Genomic DNA, 26,385 nt, shown 5'->3' with positions numbered 1-26,385 from the left:
GTTTAATTGAAAAAAGACTATTTCACATGTCATAATTCACCAAGTATTTTAAAAAGTAACCTCAGAATCTGAAGTAAATATAATTAATTTATGGCTAAATACTTGTGAGGAGAACGGATCATATACCTGGCAGAAACTGCTATATGACCTTTATTTTAGCAGTTTCGTTTACTTAGAACAAAGGCAAAGCCAAAGAATAGTTGCCTTTTAGGCACATTTCTTAATTGTGCTAATGACAAATTCCATCTTCAAATCACTTTTTCTGAAATGAAAAAAAAAACCTGATTGGTCTAAAAGCTTCGTTGTTAGACCCAAAGAGGTAAGGATTTTGAGCAGAATTTCCAAGCTGTGTAGAAGGCGAGATCCTTTGGATCTTTCACATCTTTCTGAAGTCCTTTCCATCCTGATGCATTCCTCTTGGAGCCTTGTGAGCTCTTTTCAGCGAGCCTCTTACATCTCTTGGGTTCCAGCCAGCCCTCTGAGACTAGCAATGGGCGTCTTCATAACAGGATCCCTCTTTTCCTTCCACGTGTTGACGTTGGAGTGTCGTTTCTCGCGCGTGGCCAAGTGTGCGCGGGGCCGAGCGCGGCGGCTCGCGGGAGCCTCGGGCTCTCCCGTTCCAGCGTTCCCGTGTTAGACACGCTCCTGCTGGAGACTCGTGCGTGACTGCAGCGGGGCTGGCACGGAGACGAAAGCAAGCAGAATGTGGGAAATAGCTGAGTGATCTCTCTCCCTCTGGTTCTGCTCATCTTTCTGATCCCTCCCCAGCTCACGCTCTGAGATGAATTTGTGCCTGTGTGCCCAGCAGCCTCTGTTGAGCCCGCTGAAAGCTGTAGTCTCGTGCTTCTACACTGCCAGCAGGATGGTGATTATTGCTTATTGCTGTATAGTGCCAGTTCTGCAGAGAAGCACAAGACCTTATTTTCAGGCCTTGCAGTCAGATACTTCTGAAGAGGGAGCAGTCTGTATATTTACATGTGTTTGTGCTCCTTTTAGAACATTATTTGGAGCCTTAAACTTTGACATTGACTTTTGCTTGGGGACAAATGCCACTCATTCCTCCTTCCTTTTCCTTCCATTTAGTATCATTAACTGAGTTGACAGGTATGTCATTATCTGAAAGATCCACCAGTTTTAGTGATGTAATAAGCCACTGTCATGCTAAATACATAATAAACCCCCTATATTAAAGAAAAAATTTTGATTGCAGATTCTTCTAAAGAAGACCTAAAAGCTAGATTTCTTGCTACTAGGGTTACATGGGAAGGTACCCATATATACTAATTCACAGCTTTATTTCTCATTCTCTTCTATTACAGACAGACCATGGCTAGAAATTTGTCTTATACTGGCACTTAGATTGAGGGACCAGGCCCTTTGTTCCTCAGTAATTAGGGGTATGGATCACTCACTGTGTATCTACAGTCAGGATGGTATGGAAGTGGGTGATTAATTCTTTATCAGTGAAAGCAAGGAATATTTTTCAGGGTTGTAGAGTTACAGTTGTAGCTGGGTGGATCTCCTGGGACATATTTGTATGAATTCATTCATTTGTGTAGGACTTACTGATGCTTGCCCTGAGAGTTTTCTTTCTGCCTGTCTGATTCTGTATTGTGTCTGTATCTATCAGGTCTTCAATTAATGAGTATACTTTCTTAATTATAATAGCTAAAATAGTCAAACCAAGGGAAAAGACAAAGTGGAGGAAAAGAAAAGATGTGTTATGAAATGGTATAAATAGATGCTGTTACTATTCTGGATTCACAAAAGGCAGGCAAAATGCAAGGGAACAAAGGCTTTAGATACCAGAAACTACAGTGAGTAGCATATCATAGGAAGCTCTTCATTTCTGCCATGAATGAACACTGGTTCTGTACAGAAATCATCTATGAGTGACAATGCTGCTGGTGGTTGTGAGCAGCCAGGGAGCCTTTGAGGCCCTTTTATTATGGATGTCCTGCAGTCAGGAGATAGCTGCACTTGTTCAGGATATTGAAAAAATCTTAGGGTAACATTTTAAATGGTTCTTCTCAGGATGTCAGGATCTTTTGAAATTTTTTACTCATTGCAGAACAACCAATTTTCAACTTGCTTTTTCTGATAGCAAGGCTATTGATTTGTCAAAAGCCAGCTGAAAAGGAGGCCTGGTTTTCCAGCAGCATTTGTAGCCTTGCACTTTCAGTTGGAAAACACCTAATTTTTGCTTGTGCTGTAAAGATGGAGCACTTCTGTAGGTACAGAAGATCCCCAAAATGATGAAGCAATGAGCTATAGCTGCATCTCTGCTCTGCTCTCACTGCTGTGCTCCTGGAACCCCTGGGTGTGTGGGAGCACCTCTGCACTGGCAGGGTGGCTGATGAGCAGCCACAGGAGTTTCTGGTTCTCCTTTTGCAGATGGATCCTTCCTGTTGCTGCCCACTTCCTCACCATTCTCTGCACGGTTTTGTGTGTCCCTGCATATTTGGGAGGTTTTTTATGAAACACAAGCTTAAGTATTGCCCTTCTCAGCGTTAGAAAGTGCTTTTGTTCATACCAGCAGTTTCTGTTCCAGTTTGTGCAGGAACCCACATGAGAGGAAAGTGTTCAATACCTGTCTCTACTTTTCCACTTCAGGCTACCAAAGAGAGCTGCTTTTCCAGAGGGATGATGGCTCTTTTAGTGCCTTTGGAAATGAAGATCCCTCTGGGAGCACATGGTGAGTAGTTCTGCCAGAATCATTGTGGAATTTTAGTTTTTTAGATATTTTCCCTGCATCTGAAAAGTTTTTGTGAAGCTGGTAAAAGTTTCCAGCTGTATTAGCCTTCTGCCTGGTTTTCATTAGGTGTTTAGGCCAACTCTAAGTCTTTCTTGCTGGATAACATATTGTCAAAGACATTATTAGGGCAAGGCTTTTTAATTTTGGGGAAAAACAAGGAATGATGAATTATTTTAACCAGGGAAATAGTTTAGTCTGAAAGTTTTTTTCTGTTGCTTTCCTCAAAGGAATGAAGAATAACAATTAAATTAATTATTCTTGCACTTGACTGAAAACATTTAGGGCTGTGATATCATCACTGCTTCAATCAGATTATCAGTTATCTCCATACTGGAAGCTGAAGCATGACAGATATTTTGTAGGGGGTGAACAGAGTTACTAGTGACAAAAATTTGTTCTACTTGCATCTGTCACACTTCCTTTTATTGAGACTGTAAACACAGCTGAAAAAGCCTTTTCAGTGCTGAGTTTCACTCCAGGAAGCGTACAGAGCGTAGTTGTGGAAGCCAGATAGATAACAGAGAGAGGTTCCAGCACTTTGTTCTGCTAACTCTTGCTCAGTTTAGATGTACTGACATATTTCAGTACATGCTTCTGTCCCTGTTAACTGTGCCACTGAATGAGACTTTCTTCTGGACTCAGTGGGCATCTTTCATTGACATCAGCAGGACTTGCCTTTGACTCAACATTGATGGATTGGAAGATGAAGATTGCTTACCTGTACTGGCAACTCCAGTACTTAAATAGTGCAGTGACAAGTTACATGAATGCACATTTGGAAAGAAGGGAGTCGAGGGATAATGTGGGATCAATAATAAAACAACAAAGGTTGTTTCCAGGATATCATTACAGGGATAGTGCTGATAATTAACATCAAACCTGTTGCTGCATTACTTTGCAAATTATAACTTCTGTCTAGTGGCAGAAAGCTGGAGAGCAATGTTTGAATAAAGATACACTTGTGCTGGGAGACTCAGAGTCTATACTCTGTATTTATTTTTGAAACATAGCTGCAGAAGGGGTGATCTTCAGGAGAAAGCACATATCTTAAGTTTTTGGTGGATTAAATTTAGCCTACTTGCATATCTGGGTGAGGCATGCATTTTGCTCTGCTTGGTAGGGGTATGTAGAACACCTTATGCTTTATAGTTATTTTTATATAATCTGAAACAGAGGACGCTGTAATGCATGGCTAATTTTGACTTATTTGATGAACCTTTTCCCCAAGGTTATCAGCTTTTGTATTGAGATGTTTCCTTCAAGCTCGTCCATTCATAGATATTGATGAAGATGTGCTCATGGATACAGCTAAATGGATTGTCCGTCATCAGAAAATAGATGGAGAGTTCCAGGAGCCTGGGAAGGTGTTACACAGTGATCTTCAAGGAGGCACCAACAATCCAATTACTCTCACAGCTTACATCATGTCATCTCTCCTAGGGTTCCCAGATAAACAGGTATTGGAATTCATAAATATGATTCATAGTTAGGAGACCTGGCAAACGCTTGGTAGTTAATAGAAATAGAGAAATATTTGAGCATTAGACAAAATCTAACTTCATTGTGTTAAAAATCCCTTACCTATTCAAAGCAATGCAAAGTTGTGTTAAGCCCTTCAGTTTTATCTTTGCAAAATCTAAAGGCAGTTTCTGTTGGCAAGAATACTGTCATGACTTGAGTCCAAGAACTTGGAAAGAAATTTCTTGGGGGGAACTAGTCTTAAAGATATTAAGCCATTCCAATTGATTTAATTGAAATTATTCATTTTCATAAAGACAGTGCCAGATCAAAAGGCTTGCCTTTGAGATTCATATATGACTTTGAAAGAGATTTTCATTGTTTCTTGGCTGTGGTTTGGGGCCAATAATTTCTCTGGTTCAGTACAAATTTGTCTTCAACATTTTTCTATTCCAAGATATTTTCTATTCACTGTACATTCTTCAATATTATCTTAATTTCCAGCATGCTTATGCCATCAAGACTGCTACAAACTTTCTAGAAGATAAATTAGAAGAAGGCATTTCAGATAATTACACATTGGCACTTGTGACATACGCATTGTCCTGGGCAAAAAGTCCAAGAGCAAAGGAAGCACTGAATATGCTGAACCAGAGAGCAGAACGCCAAGGTACTCCACAAATATCTCACACAGTTGTACAGATAGATTTTTGTCAAATTTAAAGATGTCTATCACATATCTACAGCTCTGTGCTCAGAATTCAAATCTGTTCAGAGTACGATATGGAGAATAAGCTAAGAAGTCCCAAGAGAGCCTTAATAAGAAGTGCCCATAAATGAATGAAAATTCACTCAGTCTAAGTTAGTGTGTTCAGTCTCAGTTAGTGTGTTCCTGATATAGGAGTACTGTGATGCTCTTGAAGGACATGGCTTGTCAGGTTTCCTGTTTTAATCACCTTGTATTATCAGCCTGATTAAAGAGAGATGGATGAAGTTCACTCTTCCAGTGTAGTTTGGAGAGATCAGGAGGGTATTGGGGAGCAATGAGTATTAGAAAGAAGAGGTGAAGTATTGGAATTTCTATAAGGCAATGCAAAGGTCAGTTGCACTTTCTCTGGAGACCTGTCATCTCAGTATATTTAACTTCTTTCAAGTTCAGCTGAATTATTTTTCCTAATTCGGGGGAAGAACAGACCATATGGAATATAGGAAATTGAAGTTTTTGGCTCAAAATAGTAACTGTCATCATGAAGAATCCAAAGGAATTTGTGTTGTAGCCTAGCAAGGGAGCCTTTTGACTGTCCGTCTGTCTTTACTGAGTTAGGCCTTTTGGACAGCCACTTCTTGGAAGAGAAGAAGTAATTTTTTTTGGGAAGGCTTTACTCAAGAATGAGTCTGTTGAGCAGCTGTGCTGCTTGAGGTGCCTTCTCTGGTCCTGAGAGAAAGGAGCACTAGAACAACAAGGTCGCCTTTTCAGAAGGGCTTCTTTTTGTGAGCACTTCAGGCTGACAAGGAAAGGATCAATGTAAAGTTCACTGAAATCAATTGAGTGACTATTTAGACCTCAGCTTTTATTGTAGGTAGATTCAGACATTGCTGAGGAAGTACCTTATGGAACACACACCTAAACATTAACACAATATCATACATCCCATAGAGCCCATGTGTAAGCATTAATGAAGAGTTTTCCCCTAAGACTTTTCCAGAAATCCAAAGACTTCAGTCTGTGGATGAGGTTATGTTGGTTTATTTTGCAGGAGAATTTCGTTTTTGGGTAACGCCTGCTTCTGAAATTTCTGACTCATGGCAGCCACGGTCCATTGATATTGAACTTGCAGCATACGCTCTGCTCTCGCACTTTCATCAAGACAGATTAGCTGAAGGGATCCCTATTATGAAATGGTTAAGTCATCAAAGAAATCACCTTGGGGGATTTTCATCTACTCAGGTAGCATCTTGTCTTAAGAGGTTTTGCTATAATTTTTAAACAAGTAGTGTATATTTCAGAATTAAAAAGTACCATTCTTACACAGTAATTACTGAGTTTTGTTTTGCTGTAACAGCTTTGGTTATGTACAAGCTTGCATTATTGGCATCTTACTCTTGGACTGCCAATTTTAGTATTTTTGGCAAGTCTAATAAGAAAGAGAATTAGAGGGAGACCTTCTTTATATAATGTACTAATAACAAATAAAGAAGAAATAGTAGTGCCTGTGGAAAAGTAATTAAACATATTTTCGAAATAAGTATGATGAATACATATGCTTACTTCCTTTCCAAGGAGAGAAGCCTCTTTTTATTTTTACCATGTGCCAGTCCTCAAGCTTCTGAAAGGCTATTAACTTAGCCTTTTACTAAAGGGAGTAGGTTTTAGAAAAACAGCCTAACCTAATCTCTCTTCTGGCAGCTGGTCTTAACTTACTGATGTACTTTGTCCTTATTATTGCATAGATTTTTGATGGGCCATGAAATTTGGAATATCTTCACTATCTCCAGGAGGCTTCCATGTTATTGAAGCCACGTCTTGTAAGCTATGCTGGCATCCAAAAAATTAGATAGTACTATGGATTGCATTGGTTTAAACTAGCTTTTAAATTAACTACAAATACTGGTCACAGTAAAATTTCACATTTCATCATGCTGCTGGTACCAAGGTGTACAGGCTATCCTTCATTATTTTCAGATGTTGGTTGGTATTAATCTGAGAGAAATGTGTTCTGAGTAAAATGCAATTTAAGAACCGGCCTGGTTCCCCTGAGGTATTAGTGCTTTCCTAATGTGTTAATTCTTGCTTATTATTTGGAGAGGTTGATTGAAGCATTAAATGAGTTTTAAAAGCTTTTCTCTATTCTCCAGAAACTTATTTTACTTGGAAGTTTAAAAATCTATCTTTTACCCTTGAGAGTGAAATTAAGAAATTAATTGAATCCTTTTGTTCTTCCATAGTCTAAACTATTTGGATTTCAAAATTGCTCCAATGTCTTGCTAGATGCCTTTTTTAATTTGTATAAATTACTCCATAATTTTTTATTTATCTTCTAAGTTTGCTTTATAAAATAACATTTGGAGTGTTTCCTTCCATGAGTTTATTACATAAGAAACTTAATATATTGTTGAACAATAAGGAGGAAAGCATTATGTTGTATGTGTGATGCTTTATAAGTTAGGGTGTAGTAATTCACCATGATCTGTATACATGATACAGCTTACTGTGAATTTGCAGTTGCTAATCAGCTGATCTTTCTGCATTTCTGAGATCAGTGAAGCAGGGCATCTCAGACAAGGATGTGGCATGGGAAGGAGAACGGTTTTTTATCAGTTAGAGTGAATAGTAAGCCCCTACTAGCCCCTTAAGGTGTGGCACAGTCACCATGTTGTAGTGAATGAATTCCTGTTATGTTAGAATTTTTTTACTAGAAGGGGCCTAATAATAAATAAAGTATCTGTATGCCAAGCCTGAAAGGCCAATTTCTTCACTCTGACTGGTTAAAAATAGGTGCAAAATAAACTGCATGAACAGTAAAAGTCCCTGAGATTAGACACATATATTTGATTACTGTATTTCTTCCCAGAAAATAGTAGATGTTAAAATTCTCATTCCTTAAACTGGGCTGGACCAAACGTTCAAACACTGCCTCTTGTGCTCAAAACCTGGAGAGCTAAGCCTACAATCACACCCAAAGATAAAAAAAAAAAGAATCTTAGATACATATATGACTGTGCATAAGTATATTCTGCAGTGGTTAAACAATTGCACAAAACCCTTGGATCAAATACAGAGGGTAAACTGGGCTGAAACCCTTTGAAGTTGTTGCTGAGTGTCTGATAAAAATTCCTTTCAACCTTTTGTTAAAATTAGTGTTAATGATTTTTCAGACCTGTAGCTTTTGCATCAACGATCAATGAAAAACTCCTGTGCAGTACTGAGCACTTAATGCACAGTCACTAAATAAATCTAGAAAGTAGCAATGTTGTTACTTTCCTCTGTGTCTTTCTCCATGATTGGTGTGTGATTCTGACTGTTGTGTCTTTCAGCTTGTCAGGTGTTGCACGTACCTTGCACAAGAGAAAAACTTCCTTGGCTGCCTCCCACCTCATTTTCCATTTCCACAGGAGCTAACTTCTTGTCTTGTGTTGGTCTCTCTTCTGGGCTGGCATCTTCCTGCCAGGGGAATCCAGAGATAGGGAGGTGGCTGCAGGAAGGTTCTAGCATGATCAACAAATGGGCCAATGCAGGGACTACGAGCTCCCCAAGGCATGGTCTGTGTGCTGTGCTGGCTGCTTCAGTTCAATACAAAAGGGTTTGTTTCTCTCAACAGGACACAGTGGTGGCTCTACAAGCCTTGAGTCTGTTTGCAGCTCTCACTGTGGCAAGCAAAACAGAAATGGATATAACAGTGACAGCCCCTCCTTTGGAAATGCCAGAGACATTCTCAATTGATACTCAAAACCGTTTCCTGCTTCAGACTAAGGAGGTACTGTAAAAAGTGAGGAATACTTTTGTACAGTCTGCTGACTGAAAGTACTTTGAAAATACTGGTTTGCTCATCTTTCTTTCAGATTCCCCCTGCACAACAAATGACAATGACAGTGTCAGCGGAGGGAATGGGATTTGCTGTCTTTCAGGTAGGCAATGCAGGCAATCAGGTAGGTATTCTTGCTGAAGATATGCTTTCTGTAAGGAAGGTGTGTTTTTGAAGTTTTATAAAATCTGTTAATAGGAGCAGTCTTCCAAAATGTCTTAAATCAGTAGCAAAGCACTTCTGAGTGCTAAAAAGCACTAACTGAGGAGTGCTGTGAATAAAATATGGATATATTCCTGTCGTTTCTGACCAATGGTGTGGCCTTTTAAGTACTGCTGGATGACTGGCAGTTTTGGGGCACTTCCATGAGCCAGAGGTGTATCAAAGCAGCCCTGTCCTGCAGAAATGCAATGTCCATTTGCAAGACAAAGGACTGCAGTGGTACACTGGCAGACACAGAGTTCAGAGTAAAACAGGTATGTGGACTAGGCAGAAATGCCTCATTTGAGAACCTGTGGTAAACCATAATAAGGCACAGATCAATACAGAATAAGATTGCATTGCTGGTTATAAGAATTGTTTTCCTTTCATATCCATATTCATATTATTTTCCTTGAAGTAGAAAGCAACAAAAACTAAAAATAAGAGGTTATTACAGCTAGGTTCTCCAGCAATTTTTACAGTGTTCTGAAATAGCATGAAAAACAATCAGACAATTCTGCAAACTACAAAAAGTAATAGACACTTAGCATCAACCAAAAGTCTGGGCATGGCAGAAAGTGGAAGGAGAAATACCATTTCAGAAAACAGTATTGGATCTAATGTGATATGGCCAGCAGTGGATCTCACTTTCCTGGTGCCCTCTCCATGGCAATTGGTTGTGACCACACAGGTGAAAGAGCCAGACCTTGGAAAAGTTAGCAGAAACACTAGTCTCTGAGCATGAGAGACTGATTTTATTGAAGTATAAACTTATACTTGATGATTATGTCACAAAACAAGAGTTCCTGCTGGGCTACTAGTCATACTTGAGAAAACTGATCCAAAGTCACCTTTAAATGTCTCCAAGTTTTTATACCAGGTCAGATTCTATCTCAAGTTCCATCCAATCTGTCCTTCACTTTAGTGTTCTAACGCATCTGGGGAGCAAAAAAAGCCTGGTGATAGTTGTAAATGTACTTTGGGATAAAACAACTTTCCAAAGAATTCTTCACACCTGCCTATCAGCAGTGAACAGCATCTGGAGATACACCTCATTCATTCACCACCAGTCTGCAAAACCCACAGTGCCATAAATCACAACCCATGATTATTAATTCCCAGAAGTACAAATGAAGTTACAGCAAAGTTCAAAAGTTTCAGAGGATAATTTAGATTCAGACTTGCAGGCCAAGATAGGAATGAAGATCTCAGCAGGACTGTGTTCACACATCTGTGGTTTCAGTGTGCCTGTGTGTGTGATTGTGTGGAATGTAACAAGGGGGGCTCCAGAACAGTTAAGACTATTTAACCCTAATCATTGTTGAGAAATACTTCCTGATACTTATTCAGTTAATTTGTCAGGCGAGCTGATGAAAAACTTTTCAGCAAATTGTTTCTTGCTGGAAAACACTGATTTGTTGAAATTAATACCTTTTGTGAAAACACATTGGTTCCTATTACATTATTTCCAGCAGGAAAATTTCACGTTCAAGCTAGCATGTCTGGTGAAGACTGGGCAGAAGTCTTCCACTGAGAATAGCCAGTTGACTGTGGTGGAGCATTCCCTGGGGGTGTAAAACACCAGGGTTTAAGTTCCTGGTTTGCTGCATTAACGTAGAAATGTGCTCACAAAGAACTGCTGTTCACGAACCAAGGCTAGATTACCTTGTTCATTTAGGTCACTGTGCTGTTGCCTCTTTTCCTGAAGCTTTGAGTCAGAGATGCTGTGACTTGATTCAGAATATTACACTTAACACCCTGGAGTAGTTCCTCCAAAACCTTGTGTTTGCTGAGATCAGTTCCTTCCTTCTGCTTCCTTTGGCAAGTCTGGTATTCTAAAAGAAAGAGCACTGAGGACATTGAATGAGATTTCTCTTTTTCCCAGACATAGGCTAGGTCTGGATCAGATTTAATAAATCAGATAGCATATGACATTGCAATCACATTTCTTCAGCTGGGTTTCATTGTCTTGGGCCCGTCAGAGTCTAGTGGTAAGAATCACAGTTCTGGGATTTGGCTTTCTCGCCAAATGTAGCGTGTCAAAACAGTAAGTCATTTAAGTATCACACAACACAAGATTAAATCCATTAATGGAAACATCATGCTTTTCCAACAGAATGGATTCTTAGGAAAAAAAAATTTTTTGGTGAAATCTCACTGTCTGTGTGCAAGTTGGCAGTGCATTCTCTCCTGACCCTTCAGGATCTCATAAAATGTATTTATTTTGGATATTATGATTGTAAAGGCAGACATTTACTTACAGCTTTTTGGTCCTGGTGTCAATAAAGTTTTCTAGCTTGTCTCTCCATTGTAGGTATATCCCATTGTTGGTATATCCCATGCATGACCTAAGACACTTACTCTGCAAGAGGGAAGTGAAGATGGGTTAGGGTATTATGAAAGATGCTCTAGAGAAGGGAATCAAAGAAGCAATCTTCCTTAGGAGGCCTGCTGAAAGTCTTGAAAGAAACATGTTTCTTCTGTGAGCTGGACTTGACACATGACTAAAGTAATTGGCATGGCCTGTGCCTTCTTGGAAGGAAGGAGAATGCCACTGAAATCTAGAACCAGCAACAAGGAGAGGGTAGACAGGCTCAAACAAGGGTGGGTATGGGCAAAGTGGATAGGTGAACAAGATCTTCTCAATCTCCTCATAAGGTATAGAGAGGGAATGAGGAAAAAACCTCAGAATTCCCTGTTACTCATTACTGGAAACAGGGACTGTTTTTTCCACTCAGTATATTTTTGCTGGACTTAGGCAGAGGACTGAATGTTATTTAGTGTGATGGTACTGAAATAGGTACATGATGAAATGCACACATATTTCTCCATTACCATTTGAATGGATGTTGAGTACTCAAAATGGACAGAAAATATTGGAGATGTTTTCATTGAATTCACGTGCTCAGTCAAGCTCATTTATGCTGCTAGTTGAAGAAGAAAAGGGATAGGCATTGATTAGAGGATTATAAATGTGCCATATTTTTAAAAGTATAGCACAATTGATAGTGTCAGCTACTATTTGAAGCATCACTCTCTTGCAGAACACTAGCTTTTAATTTTCTCTCCTTGGGCCTCTCACCAGAACTGGTTGCATTACACACAAGACTGGACCAGTTCTGCCTTTAGCTTTGGCAGTTGCCTTTTAAAACTGAAGAAATGCATTTGCTCATTTTGTTAATTTAATGTGAATTTCTGTATAAAAACCTCTGTCCCCAACGTGAGTGTGTATACAGAAGAAGGCTTTAATTAAACTCTGTGTTATGAAAATGTTTTCCTTCATTGTCATGAGGAATAGGAAAAGACAGTCAGACCATAACAGCAATAGCTGATTCCATGCAAATACTAGCTGATTGACCTGTTCAGTATGTGGTTTCAGAACTTCCTGCCTTGGCAGTAAATTCCCATTCATTAAGCTTTTTCTGGCAAAAGTTAAAACAGTTTTGTTTCTATGGTGACAGATTGTTGAGGCACTGCTTTTTGTGTGCCTTCAACTGGCAGGCTTTCTCGATTGGTTTCATCCTTGGTACTGCCTTCTCCTGGGGAGCAGTTGTGCATGATGAATCTTCACGGCTGCCCCATGGCTGTCCTGAGTGCCGCTGCAGAATTGGCTCTGCACTCTTACAGCATGCTAAATTCAGCAGTGTTGGGCAGGGCGATGGGAATTATGTGTAGAGATTGAAAGAAGGAGCATAATTTTTGTATTATGTAAAAAAGTGAGAGACATAGCAACAAAAGCAAAAATCAGAAATTAAAGATGATTCCCTCACTCATCCAGATAAAACACATAGTATGGTGAGGGGGTTCTTCTTTGCTTTTGGTAGAAAAATAAGCAGAAAGTGGCTAAAATAACTCCCCTTGCAAGACCCCAATATGCATTTTGCTTGGCTAGAGAAAAGGGAATGAAAAGTGGTTCTGGAAAATCACAGTCCTTCTACAATGGTTTCATGTAGCAAATGGAAAATTGTCAGTCCAAATTTGAAGGTATGACAGGGTCTTGTCCAAGTTATAGGTTAGCAAGTCAATTACAGGCTAGCAGGTTTGTGCAAACATGTGTTTTCTCATGTGAACACTCCTCTGGTGTTGCGGTGCTAGCAACTTGGTGTTTAAACCACACTGATTTGCTTTATGTGTCACCTGATGTCTGTACTTGCAATCCACAGCTGAATGTTATGTACAACACAAAGCACACTGACCAGAGGCTCAGATCTGTCCAAAATCAAGAAGCCTTTGACTTGAATGTTGATGTAAAAGATGATAAAGATGATACAAACCACTTGACTTTGAATGTGTGCACAAGGTAGGTAAATCAGTTGGAGCTTCTCATACACGTTTGTATATACCAACTTTAGATTGCTTTAAATAAACTGAGTTATCCATTTGTTTGTATGAATTTACTCATGTCTGGGATATAAATGTATACCTGAAGAAGATAAAAATTACTTTGCACAAATGAAGTACCCTAAATGTTAGAGGAATGTGGAAGAGTTTGTGTGAAATACAAGAAAAAACTCAACAGTTTCTTTGGTGCAAGTGCTTTTGAGCTATAGGGATGTGTGTGGACAGACTTGAAAATTGGATCAGTATCTCTGTATTCTAACTTGAGTAGCAAGCTGTGACAAGGGCCTATTACTCTTACCTTTGATGAAAACAATTCTTTGCTCTTGATAAAGAAGTAGATACTTCTTTTGTAAAGAGAGAAGTAAGTTCTAAAGTGCTGAAAACACCATGAAGTAATCATTCTTTTTTTCATCTCCATAATTAACTCACTCAGAATGATTTTGGCAGGAGTCAAAATCCATATTTACATAATAATAAATTCACATTGCCTTATTGTGCAACTATCTTTGTGGTCTTTCATTCACCAGTAGCAAGGAACTTGGTAATAGACTACAATACATTATTCTAGATTTTAAATAGGTGGAAAGTTTTCCACCCAGACTAATTCTGTTCTTTTTGCTGAATAAGGGAGAGGGGGCAGGAGGATATGGGAGAACATGTGCATCTGGGGTGATGTTTCTTATTCAGTAGTCAGCTACTAAAAACTGAGCTGAGCCTGCTCAAGTATCATCTCATGGACCACAGGACAGCCACCTGGTGTTACCTGGATAGAATTTACATCACATGTGAATAGGTGACTTTGAACTGAGTATTCCTAGATCAGCCAGTCAATCAAGTTATTTCTTTGGCTGCTTTGGGCCTCCATTTTGCTTGCTGTGGAAGTGTTCATACACATATTTAAAAGGTATATTTGAAGGTGTTTGTTTTCTGGCAGTTTCTCCAGTATGCATTTGTAATTAGAGACACCTGCATATTTCATATGAAACCCTATAGGACATTTTATTTCTCTCTATGTATATGTATTTATGATTTTTGTCGTCTATCTTTTATAATCCACAATAATGTTGTTGAGATGACTGCATTTGTTGTATTTAAGGATTTCATCCGTTTGTGAATACTTCCTCTAGAAACAGTTTTTTTCTTGTGGCATTATGCATATTAGATATGTAACATCTTGTTACATTCCTTGTAAATGCAAGATTTGCAAAGTACCACCTGATCCACCATGATTCTTCTTACATGCCTTTCATACACACCCTCTTTTTGCTATTTCTTTAAACTTTGTACTCCGTATGCCTTGAACTATTCTTGTGCTCTGCCTTCCACAAGGGAGCTGTGACTGGAGATGAGCCTCTAGGTGACACCAGCATACAAATAATCAGCTATAGAGAATATTATTTCAGTACAGAGCATTGATTTAATTTGGGAAATAGCCAGCAGGCATAAAGCCAGAGCTCTGTTTTTATATGTTTCTAGTATCCAGTTCAGTGACACAGATGGTGGGCAGAGACACTAGAATACATGAGAGCTCTTGAAACAGAACGGGCTCGTTATCTTTTAAAGTTTTCTCTGAAGTGTCAACAGCATTCTAAAGTCTAGCCCAACCTCCTGACATGTAAAGGGTTTACATGCTGGGTTTGGGGTAAGTAGTTTTTGGGCAACTCTCTAGCTAAGACCTTTCGCTTAAAATACAGAGAAGAAGTGCTCCGTCTCTCTGGGGATGTTCTAGGGTGGTGATGCTTTAATTGCCAAGTGTTCAAAGAAGAGGGGGAAATATAGTGACATTGAAAAGCAGCCTCAAGAGATTACTTGGAGCATTTTGATAGTTCCAGCATCAGTTCCATCAACTCTTATTGTGAGAAGTGGACTGGTACTTTGAGGAAGTCTGTTTAAATTGCTTAGGCTACGGCTTCATCTCTGATTGCTGAGCTTCATAGACTAGTCATCTTCCTCTTCTTTTCCCTATAAATTGTATATTATACATGCCTTATCGATATTCCTAAATTAGTTTAAAGTTGCCTACTTAGGATCTTTATAACATGATCTGGCTTTCTAGTTGAGAAACCAATACAAAAAGGCAGTTAAAATCTCAACGCATGGGTGTATATAGTCTAGCTGTGGGTATGCATCTATGGGCATACATAGTTAGGTACTGAAGGCTTCAACTTCACAATTTTTTTTCTTTAATCTGGAGAATATCCACCTTCTCTCAGCAAGCTTGATAGGGGTTGGTCTTCTTAACTGGTATTATTTATGACACTCGAGCAGATGATGTCTCATTCAAATTGAAGTGGTTCTTGGTTAGAGGAGCTAAAACACCCTCTCTGGGAGGCAAATACCCAGGACTACTAGTTTTTTTTAAGTCTCATTGCCTGCATACCTTTTCCAGGCATGGGAAACTGATCACTGATGGTTCAATTTACACTCTCATTTCTGCTTTCTGCCTACATTAGCTTGGTTTTGTTTTCTCTTTGTATCTTCTGTGAGGGGGTCTCACCCTGATCTCATATTGCTGAAGAGCTGAAACATAAAGTTCAACTGAAAATATTACCCGTTTTCCTCAGGTCCAAGTTTCAAGTCTGTCCTTCTCTTACTGATCATTCTTGCATGATGATTCTTTTCCCTTTTTTTAAGAGACCATGGAGTTGAAGAGATGGTACCACAATCCACCTCCAAGGCTGCCTCTCTTCCTTTTTTTGAGAGGCAGATCCTCATAAATTCTAGGGATATATCTAATTCACTCCTTGACAGTACCAAGACAGTTTGGTTACCTGTTGGTGTTTTAGTAGCACCCCAGGCTGGCTAGACAGCTTGGATATTTTATTCTCCTCTTATTGGTAATTATGCAGAAATAATTACATCCAGTTCCAATTCAATTATTTATTTTCAATAGCAGCTACTTTGGCACAGCACATCATCAAACAGATGGTTTCAGTTGTTTCTAATCTTGTGAGCCAACTGAAGTCAGCAGTTGCACTGTAGTTCTTTCAAAGTTGTATCTGCCTTGAATCAGCTAGGCTTAACAGCATTGCTTTGAAAGCAACTCTTCCCTTTTATTTTTTTTTTTTAACTACCCAGCTCTACAAAGAAATAGTTTAATTACTTTCAATACTGCCAGGCTTTCAAAATGAGGATTGGAGACACTTTTATTTTAGTGGGACAATAATCATTTATCTTCTGTTCTAAGGCCCGCGAAACTCTTCTGCTACCCACTTTATTTAAAGCAGTAGAATCTTTTGCAGGTCATTTAGGTGACACTTGTAGCACAGAGCACCATAAATACATTTTGATACATCTGTTATGCACCATAGTGTGCAAGACTTGCTCAATAGAGCAAACTCCAGCATCTGGTTTTTACATTGGAAGAAGATATAATAGTAAGCATTATTTAGGAAAAAAAAAGGGACTCAACTTATTAAATCTTCTTCCAAATGTGGATTAATAATAACATGGCTATGCATTCTAAAACTGAAACTTTGTGAAATAATTTGGTGATGACTTTGTTAATGGTACCATCAGTCTCTGTAAAGGAAATATGAAAAGGTCTGGGAGACTTCTTTGGTGTACACACATGTATCTTGGCCTCCAAAATGAATAAAAGCAAACCAATGCATCCATAAGAGGAAATACATATATTTCAGTACAGGAATTCCTACAGCAGTTTCTTAATTGCTTCTTTTGAAACGTGTTTAATTGCAATGGTTTCTGCATATTTGTAAGATAAAGCTGTACTAATAGGGATTGAAAGTTCCTCATGGTGTCAGTGTAGTCTCTCACATGATTTATGTATTGCAGTTTCTCAGTTCTAAACCAGCTTTTGCATATGTGTCTAAAATTAGCTGGAAAAATAATTGAGAAATTACTTTTTAGCTCTTTATTGTTAGACATTTCTTGTAAGTATTTTGTTCCATTTCTTTCCCAAGTATTAAGCATTATTACTTCATTAGTTGGTACTTAAAGATCGAATGTTTTCTTTGCAGAGTGGGCTACTGTATTTCTACTAAAAGTTTCTCTGTGTTTTGAAAAGGTACTTTGGCTCTGGCTCCGCTCCCAGTAGTGGTATGGTCCTCATGGAGGTTGGCTTACTCAGTGGTTTCTCTGTGTCACCAGATTTTGTTCCATTAGACAGTACAGTTAAGAAGACTGAAAAGGATAATGGAAAAGTCAACCTATACTTCGACTCTGTAAGTTGGAAATAACAAAGAAATGTGTTTGTGGTGATTTTCATCTTGACTCTGGCATTGTTAGGCTTAAATATGGAATGACATTATGATTGTGTTCTTCGGGGAAAATCAACATCTGCTATTTACATGGAATTAATAGTTCTTCTCGTTTTGAGTGAGACTGATTGGATAGGTGCAACTCAATTGTATTTGTAAGGACTTTCTAAATCAGACCTCTTAAAAATCACACATAAGAAGGCAGACATTTAATGAAGTCTTTAATTTGACCAAAATGACTGCAATTGAGATAATCATCTTTATATATATCCTGACTCTTAAGCCTTTAGAAATGGACTACCACTGAGCTAAATTCCTTAGCTCCTTCATGAAGCCACCATCCCTAGGGTTCTCAGGATGTTTCTCTTCTGTTTTCCTAGCTAAATGAAACACAGGTTTGTGTGGATATTCCAGCTGTGAGAGACTTCAAGGTGGCAAATATCCAAGATGCTTCAGTGACTGTACTGGATTACTATGAACCTAGTAAGTGACAGTCATTTCAAATTTAATAATTCAGAAGTTTAAAAGGAAGTTTCTTCTTGTAGGAATAGGAGAAATTTTAGTGAAGAAAAAGCTACTTTGAACTGTGGTCTTTTTGGACATTTACATGCCCAATTTTCTAACAAGTAATAGTGTTTTCACATATCTACTGTCCTAATGGGTTGATTCCTCAACTGTTGCAAATTGTTTGGCCCAGTATGTTCCCAAAACTATCAAAATGAAGCAGGAGCTTCACTGTGATTCACTTACCAAGTTAATAATACCTCTCCAGTAGCTTTGCCATCTGTTTCTTACTTAAACTAAGAGTCCTTCTTGGGAGAAAATGCCAGTGTTTTGACTTCTGTTGTTGCCTAAAAAAGGTGTACATTGAAAAAGGAGTTTTAAAGGGCTTTTATGTTGGGAGCGGGCTTTGGGTTGGTTTGCATGTTTGTTTGTATTTTTGGGGGGTTTTTTGTTTGTTTTTTGTTTGTTGTTGTTGTGTATGAGTGTATTATATGTATTATATAGTATGTGTTGTGTAGAGTGTGTTTTAGAGATGGGCAACAATTTACAAAGGCTTTTTTTCAGAATTAAAAGCAAGAAAAAAGTTACAGGCTACTGGAGAAGATACTAGGTTTTCACTACATGAACCCCTTGGTACATTATTAAAGATTTGGGCTTGGTTTGAGATAAGGCATAAAGAAGTTGTATAGGCAATTTTTTCATGCTTTTTTTAGCTCAATGCAAAAGACAACCAGATACGATGTGTGCTACTTCAGCTAGATGAAGATCACATTTATTCTATATAGGCTGAAATTATTGTTCACTCACAGAATTTTAAGGTAAAATAGGAAATTAATGGTTATAAGTACACTGCCCATTAATTAGAGCATGTTTAAGGGCTAGAAGCTTAAAAAAATTACAGCAAGTTTTATTTGAGAGAAACACTTAAGCCCTAGAATTAGAAGCTGAAATGAATTTTGAGTTCCTAGGAGAAGAGCTCAGGATCTAATCTTTCATAAGAATGCTATTAGATAGAATAATAAATATGTTTGTTGCAAAGTTACAGGTAAATGCACATGTAAATATTTTTATATTAATAAATTTAGTTCATAAATTCTCAGTTAGCAAACTAATATTAAGAACCAAAATTTATATTATGAAATCAGAGCTGTAATTTCTTTAATTTCAAGATAATGATTTGTGGAAATATTATTTTACAGGACACCATTCCTATCAATACATAGCAAAGATATATCATTGATCAATAGATATATATATATGCCATGATTGAGTTCTTTTGGGAGAATTCTTTCCAGTCTAATAGAGGAATGTGATTTTATTTTAAATTATTATTTTCCATCACTGTTTTAGTTGGTGACCCAAGCAGCAGGGATATATTTTATGTGATGATGACAGATTCATGTCATATTCAGATCTAGGAAATGCTCTGGAATTTATTAATAAATGTGATTTTGTTGTGGCAGATAGTACAATTGACATATGTGTAAGAGCTGGCTTGGATGTCAGTACAGCAGTATTCTCTTACCTGACATTTTATAACTAGCTGGGTGTCACTGTTTGGTAAAGATTTTGGCCCATAAAATTACATGTTTTTAAAATACCCTGAGGCTTGTAATAAAAATTAATATAATTTCAGGTAAAAAATGCTGCTACTAAAAAAAAAAAGAGGTTGCAAAGTCTCTAGTTGGAAGGACAAAAAAAGGAAAAAAAACCCACTATGAGGAAGAAACTTTGCAAAAGCTTGTTCTGTGAGCCATTACCATGTATTGATGTTTCTGAAATGAAATGATTGAATGAATGATTTCTAGTCTGGCTCTGTAGCAATCCTTAAGGGAATGGGAGAGTAAAATACAAGAGCAGGACCTAGGTTAGGTAAGCAGTCCCAGATTCAGGAGGTTGGAGCTCCCATACATGATAGTGAGAGAAAGCATCAGTTAGAAAAGACCAGGCTCTTAAATATGATAGCCAGCAGCTTGCCAGGTAAAGCATCTGAGTTCCTTTGTCATGTAGGTAGGGACAAAATTCCTTTCAAAATGTTTGTCCAAGGTTTGTGAACAGATTGTGTCTAACAGTTGAGATTGAGTCTATGAAAGTGTGCCTTTCACCAGGTGTTGGCCTGAATATATTGAGATGTTCTGGGTGAAGAAAAATGGGGCTTAAGTATCTGGGAAGTGTTTTGCAGTGTATGGTGAGCTCTATGTCAGAGTTGAGTGCATCCTTTAAAAATTATTTCTTTTTGAAGCTGGGTTCTTGGTGAATTTCCAGAAGTTCATTAACTGATGTTAATTAACCTTTCTGAACAGGAAGAAGAGCAGTGAGAAGCTATAATTCAGAAGTAATGCAAAGTATAACCTCTTGTGACTTCTGTGAAAGTGATTGCCACCTTTGCCACAGAGATGGTTCTGCAGCCTTGCTTCAGCACTCTTCATTGGCCTCCTTGTTCTGTGTACTCTTTGTCCTTCATGTAAACTGGCTGTGCAGTTGGGTGCTGTAAAAGGAAACAGATTATGTTTCACATCTAAGGTTTCCATAAATTATCCAAAGAAAATTTTAGGTTCAGATAACAGCCTGTCTTTAGTGATTACCATGACCAAACTCCTGCTGTGTTCAGGGAGAGCTGGGCTGGCCCATATGGTAAATTTCTGGCTGTGCCAGAAAACTTCTAAAAGTGTCTGCTGGAAAAGCTTTCCAAATGTTAGTTTCAAATTGAATTTATTTTCTGAAGAAGCACAGAGTTACTGAGAAAGCAGTGTGATAAAAAGTAAGCTTAGCTCCATATTCCCACTTTGTTTTTACCCCAGCTTCCAACTGTGCTTATTTTTTAGGGATGTTAGTTTACCATGCTTTTCCAAAGCACTGTCTGCTTCTCCATTAGGGTGTTGATAAGCAATGATAGGAGCTTGATATCAGAACACAATTTGTTCTGTTCTGAAGATGTGACACTCAACTTTAATACTGAATTTCTCTGTGTGCTCTCATGGGGAATAATATGGAAAAAAAAAAGGAGCTGGCTTCAGAGCAGATCCAAGAGCCAAAAGTACTGCATTTACAAACTGCTGAATGCTCCAGAAAGCTGTCAGTCTTTTTCTTTTTTTTTTTTTTGAATCATTACAGAGCAGGTAGGTGGATTTTTTTTGTCAATTCATAAGCTAATAATGCTTGAAAATAACACCTCAGGATGTTCTAATGCATTTTACTCTGAAAAGCTTTTTACTGTAAACATGTCAAAGATAAAGTCTGTTTATCAGACTTCATTTTTACAGGGTTATTCAGAAATAAATGCAATTTCTTTCCATGTGAGAATGCTGGTGTCAGCTGGCATATATCTATGGCCAGATGAAGGAAGTTTGCTTTGAACCTGTTCTGGTTTTTTTGATGTCTCCTAGAAGTGTCTCCGGGGCATCATTTGCGCTTTCAGCGTCACCTTGTCAACAGCTCAGGTGGCATAGCCCAAACAGTTGTTTACTGCTCTCAGTGCCATGTGAGTTGGTGGCCCTGGTGCCATCTGTGCCCCTGTTGCTGGTGGTGGGAGAGGCTTTTAGGAGGCATGGGCTGCATATGCACTCAGTCCAGCCAAACAATTCACATGCTTCCTTTACTTTAACCACATCCATGTGTGCTCAAGTGCTCTGCTGAAGTGGAATGAAGGAAAGTGATGGTGAAAAGTAGCAGGCACTTCTGCACCCAAACCTGCCCTTTGCACATGGGGAGAATTACAGATCTCTGTGAGTGTGGAAATGTGTGAGCTTGGGAGCTTGTTGCTCCTGAGTGTATGAATGCCTTTGCTGTCTGGTAGCCAGTCTGTCCTTCTTGTACACTACCTGTAACATCTAATGCTTATTTCTTTTTGATAAGGCAGCCAAGCTGTTACACTCCTAGTTACTGAAATGAAGTTAATAGCTGTCATGCTGACTAAGAGAGGTAGAAATTTTAATTTTTATTGATTCCCTTTCTTTCATACCTTTTTTAGACGGAGTGTGTTTTTGTGCACATGTAATAATATGGCAGTCACTTTCCTTGAGCAATTTCTAATTTTTATTCCATTTTTTCTACTGCTTAAAATGTATATTTTTGTATTTATGCTCATCTATAATGTTGTTCACAAAGGAAATTTTGCATTTTAGCATGGGAAGAGGCCTGAGCTTCCTTGACTGGGGGTGCCTTCTATTACCAATGTATATGTTTTCACTGCAGAACTAGTTTAGATGGGGTTATTTGTTTTACTTCACCTGTTTTTGGAATTTACAATGTTTTTCACAAATTTGGGGTTCTGTCCTATTTCTTAGGTAGAGCTTAGTCCTGCTACTTCATGGTCTTTCGTGCTTTTCACTTGTCCTTGGTGTGTTTTGGATTTAGCCTTTTGAGTAGTTAATTAGTGCCTGAGCAGAGTGTGTGTGCTGCTCTGACCCACATGAAGTAATATATTTATTGAAGGCAAACACACTGCTTAGTCAGCTGGATGCAGGATCTTACCCCTGTAAGCCATTCACTTGGTTACATGGGTCCAAGGCTAAGAGAAATGAAGATACAGAATTAAACACAACTCTACATCTCAAATCCTTTATTCATTTATGGGAGCCTAAATCTGACTGTGCCAAGTTTGTAAGATCTGGAAAAAATTCTCATCTAAACTAGGATGTGTTTTTTTGTGGGTTTGACTTGTGACCTATGATTGTTGGTCTTCTCTTGTCTTTGAGAACAGCAGACTTGTCATTTGTCTCCTTTTAATATAATTTCAAAAACCTAAAGCTCACATACTTCCAGGTTTTACTACGTGCAGAGCTTCTAATAGGGACATTGGTACCTGATTAATGATAGGATAAAGGGGCTTATTTTCTAGACAAGATGTACTGGAGATAAATTGCTCTTTTGCAGTAGATAGTAGGAATAAATTAGTTCTGTTTTGCATGCAGTCCAATCTTCCTGAAAATCCTCCAAGAAAAACAGATTTAAACTGCTTAGCTGAGTTTTGGACAGTGCAGCTTTTACTAGTATTCCCTTACATTTGTTTTTCAGACAAACAACACATGTTTTTAAATGACTTTTGGCTGCCTTGCACACTATATTAAGAATCATCAGTCATGATGTATCATGTCAGGGAAATTGTTGGAGTCAGTGAATAAACATCCTCTTTTATTTTACTTTATTCTATATGGAAGGCATTTTATTGCAGGCATCCAAATCTGCATCTGTATCAAGCTATTTTAAAGAAACCATGTACATTGTGTGACTGTAAACAAATGTTTACACTAGGTGGCCTTTTACATTCCTGCATCAGTGCCTTCAGTCACTTTGCAGTAGTGACTTTGAATGAGTTGCAGAGAATAAAATTTGTACTGTGGTGGCAGTGAATGGAATATTATTTGGCACAGTGACTTTTTTCTTTGTTTTCCTCATTGTTGTATGGGAACCTTTACACAAATGTTCAGCATATATATTATCCCCATTGCTCTATGACACCCATTTTGGATGTTAGGGGGGCCGTGCTCCCACTGAAGTTAACAGGAAATCTTGTAGTAAAAAGGCTTTTGGAGCTCTTTAGCAATAAGGTCTACAGGGTTTTAAGGAGTGATGCTAAAAACAGTAATGAACAGGTATTTTGTGATGGCATCTTCATGTTGTGTTGTCTGAGCATTTCTGGTGTTCATTGAAATCTGAGTGTATGCTGGTATTTCCCATGCCCTTTTCAGCCACAGGGTGTCAATGGACATGGTCTGTCTAGGGCTCTTAATATGCTATTCAATCAGTAGGAGATACTTATTTAGGATTGAGTCTGTGATGTATTTTAAAGGTGTTCCCCCTGAATTCTGCCTCTGCTGTCATCCATGATCTTAGCTGAGGGTTTCTCTGCAGGTTTTGATATGGGTGTCATTTAGAGATCTTCTGTACTAAATGCTGTAGTACAGAACAGGGAATGACTGCTGCTTAACAGGTTTAGAGCACCTCAGAATCTGCAGGCTGGGCCAGTTTGGTTCCCAGCATGGCACCACCATAGAATTGTTTATGTTGGGAAAGACCTTTAAAATTATTGGGTCCAACCATTAAGCCAGCTTTGCCAAGTCTGCCACTAAATCATGTTTCCAAGTGCTACATCTACACTCGTTCTAAATACCCCCAGGGATAGTGTCACCACTTCTTCCATTGGCAGCCTGTTCTGATGCTTAACAGTGAAGAAATTTTTCCCAATATCCAATCTAGACCTCCCCTGGCACAGCTTGTATCAAACAGAAGCAGTGTGGGTATTCCCAATTAGCTTCCATACCACATGCTCCTGTTCACTTCACAAGCAGGAGTTTGTGGCTTGTGCACATCAGCAGCACAGGATGAAAGGGGGAGGTGGCCAGACAGGTGCAGGAGAAACAGGAGAGGCAGATCCATAGAATCATAGAATGTGAAGCGGTTGGACTGGACCATAAGATCATCTTGTTCCAGCTCCTCTGCTGTAGGTAGGGACACCTCCCACTGGAGCAGGTTTCTCAAGGCCTTACCCAGCCTGGCTTTGAGCACTGCCAAGGTTGGGGCATCCACCACCTCCCTGGGCAACCTGTTTCAATGTCTCACTGCCCTCAAATTAAAAAACTCCCTAATATCTAGTCTAAGTTTCCCTTCTTTCAGTTGGAGCTCACTAGTCCTTGTCCTGTTAGTACAGCTCCTGACAGAGTCCCTTTCTGGCTTCCCTGCAGGCCCCCTCCAGACACTGGAAGGTTGCTGTGAGGTCTCCACACAACCTTCTCTTCTCCAGGTGAACAATCCTGACTTTCCCAGCCTGTCTTCACAGGGGAATCTACCCTGGAGAAGTGCTTCAGTCCTCTTGTCAGCCTCATGGCCTTCCTCTGAACTTGCTCCTACACTTCCATGTCCTTCTTAAATTACAGGCCTCTCTTTTGCCTTGAAAGTCACTGTTGAAAGTCAAACCTAAAATACAAAATTTGGTTTTATTCAGTTATCAAAATATTATCCTAGCAATATTTCTCTGAGTGTGTATTGTTCAAGTTGGTATGAATATTGACAACATTTGGTTTTAGCTGAATCCTGCAGAAAGCAGATGCATATACGTAGCTGTTGTAGGCTGCAGTGTTCTGCAGTGTGTAACGTATGTGCATAAACACAAGATCTGCACAGTGCCCAAACCAACAATGCTGTGTAATGTTCTATTTTTAGGAAAGAATATATATTAGAAAGCAGCTAGTGCCTAATGGCATAATTTTTCTGTCTGAAACACTAAGAAAGAGGATTCAATTTTAATTCTAATGACTAACATTATTTTGTTATAACATTTCTTCTTCTACCATTAGTTCTTATGCAGTGAACCAAGTCTATATGATCTGAAGATTTTGAAATTAGGTGCTTAATTTATCTATAAAATGTAACAGCAGTTGTTTCCTTTTCCCCATATCAAAATATTTCATTTTGTTTCTTGTTAATGTATTTCTTTGTGCCAAATGGAAATGCCATTGCTCTATTGCTATTCTATGCAATGAAATAAAGACTGATAGTATGCTGTATGAGATTAATCTAATGATTATTTTCCTATAGATAGCTTGTTTTCAGATAGGTGTGAGCATTAATGCCTTATGTACTGCATTTGAGTCACCAGTACTCCAGTTTAAGGTTTATCTTTGAATTCAAATAATTTGCTGTATTTCTTAGTAGCTACCCAAAAACTTCATCAGCATTGCTAATATCTTATAATATTATAATATGAACTGGGTTTTTTTGTTGCGGTTTTTAGTTTTCTTAGGTTGTATGTGATATTAAATACAAAGAAGAAAATCAAAATATGCTGGCTCAGTGGAAGTATATAAGTAGGTATAATATTCTACTGACTGACACATCTTTTCTTTTTCCGTATCAGGCCTTAAATAATTTGAACTAAAATTCTTCACTGCCTTGAGACATAGGCAGATACCCAATTTGATCTAAGTTAGGATCATCATTCAGATTTCCACTTTTGATCAAATCAGGAATCATAGAAAAAGAATGTTTTTATGAGCTGTTTTGAGCAAACAGAGGTGAACTAACATGCCAAATATGCAAATAGCTTTTCTCTTTTCAAGTAATAAAGCAAATGTTAAGGAACTAGACTGTTTCAAGGGACTTTGGAAGATTGTCATTAGTTTATTTTTCTTCAAATAAAGTTTGCAATGGCTATTTTAAAATGCTATTAAAGATGACTTTTAATAATATATGTCTAATGTTTGCTTGTTTAACAATACAGCTACTTGTAGTAGATCAGTTTCTTTACATTGCTGACCACTACCCATCCTCAGCACTTTTTAGAGGTTTCTTCATTTGTGTTTTAAAGCTCAGAATTTAATAATATAAATAAAATTAAAAAAAATTATTACAACAGTGGCTTCCCTGGTTAGGCTGTAAACAGTCA

The 26,385-nt window shown here is 38.4% G+C and overlaps 1 protein-coding gene across 1 annotated transcript in view; it reads left to right on the top strand.

The window, feature by feature from the left end:
- Positions 1-26,168, top strand: part of CD109 (CD109 molecule) — a 71,016-nt gene extending 44,848 nt beyond the window's left edge. Inside the window, exons 24-33 of the mRNA XM_058802130.1 lie at positions 2,614-2,695; positions 3,984-4,212; positions 4,718-4,883; positions 5,971-6,161; positions 8,533-8,688; positions 8,774-8,839; positions 13,101-13,237; positions 17,306-17,462; positions 17,879-17,981; positions 20,306-26,168. Of these exons, the coding sequence (XP_058658113.1) occupies positions 2,614-2,695; positions 3,984-4,212; positions 4,718-4,883; positions 5,971-6,161; positions 8,533-8,688; positions 8,774-8,839; positions 13,101-13,237; positions 17,306-17,462; positions 17,879-17,981; positions 20,306-20,496 (1,478 nt within the window). The 3' untranslated portion in view covers positions 20,497-26,168. The remainder of the gene's footprint in view (positions 1-2,613; positions 2,696-3,983; positions 4,213-4,717; positions 4,884-5,970; positions 6,162-8,532; positions 8,689-8,773; positions 8,840-13,100; positions 13,238-17,305; positions 17,463-17,878; positions 17,982-20,305) is intronic.
- The last annotated feature ends 217 nt before the right edge of the window (positions 26,169-26,385 follow it).

The sequence above is a fragment of the Ammospiza caudacuta genome, chromosome 3, assembly GCF_027887145.1.
Source record: "Ammospiza caudacuta isolate bAmmCau1 chromosome 3, bAmmCau1.pri, whole genome shotgun sequence".
NCBI lineage: Eukaryota > Metazoa > Chordata > Aves > Passeriformes > Passerellidae > Ammospiza > Ammospiza caudacuta.
This window is presented reverse-complemented; position numbering and strand designations above follow the sequence as displayed.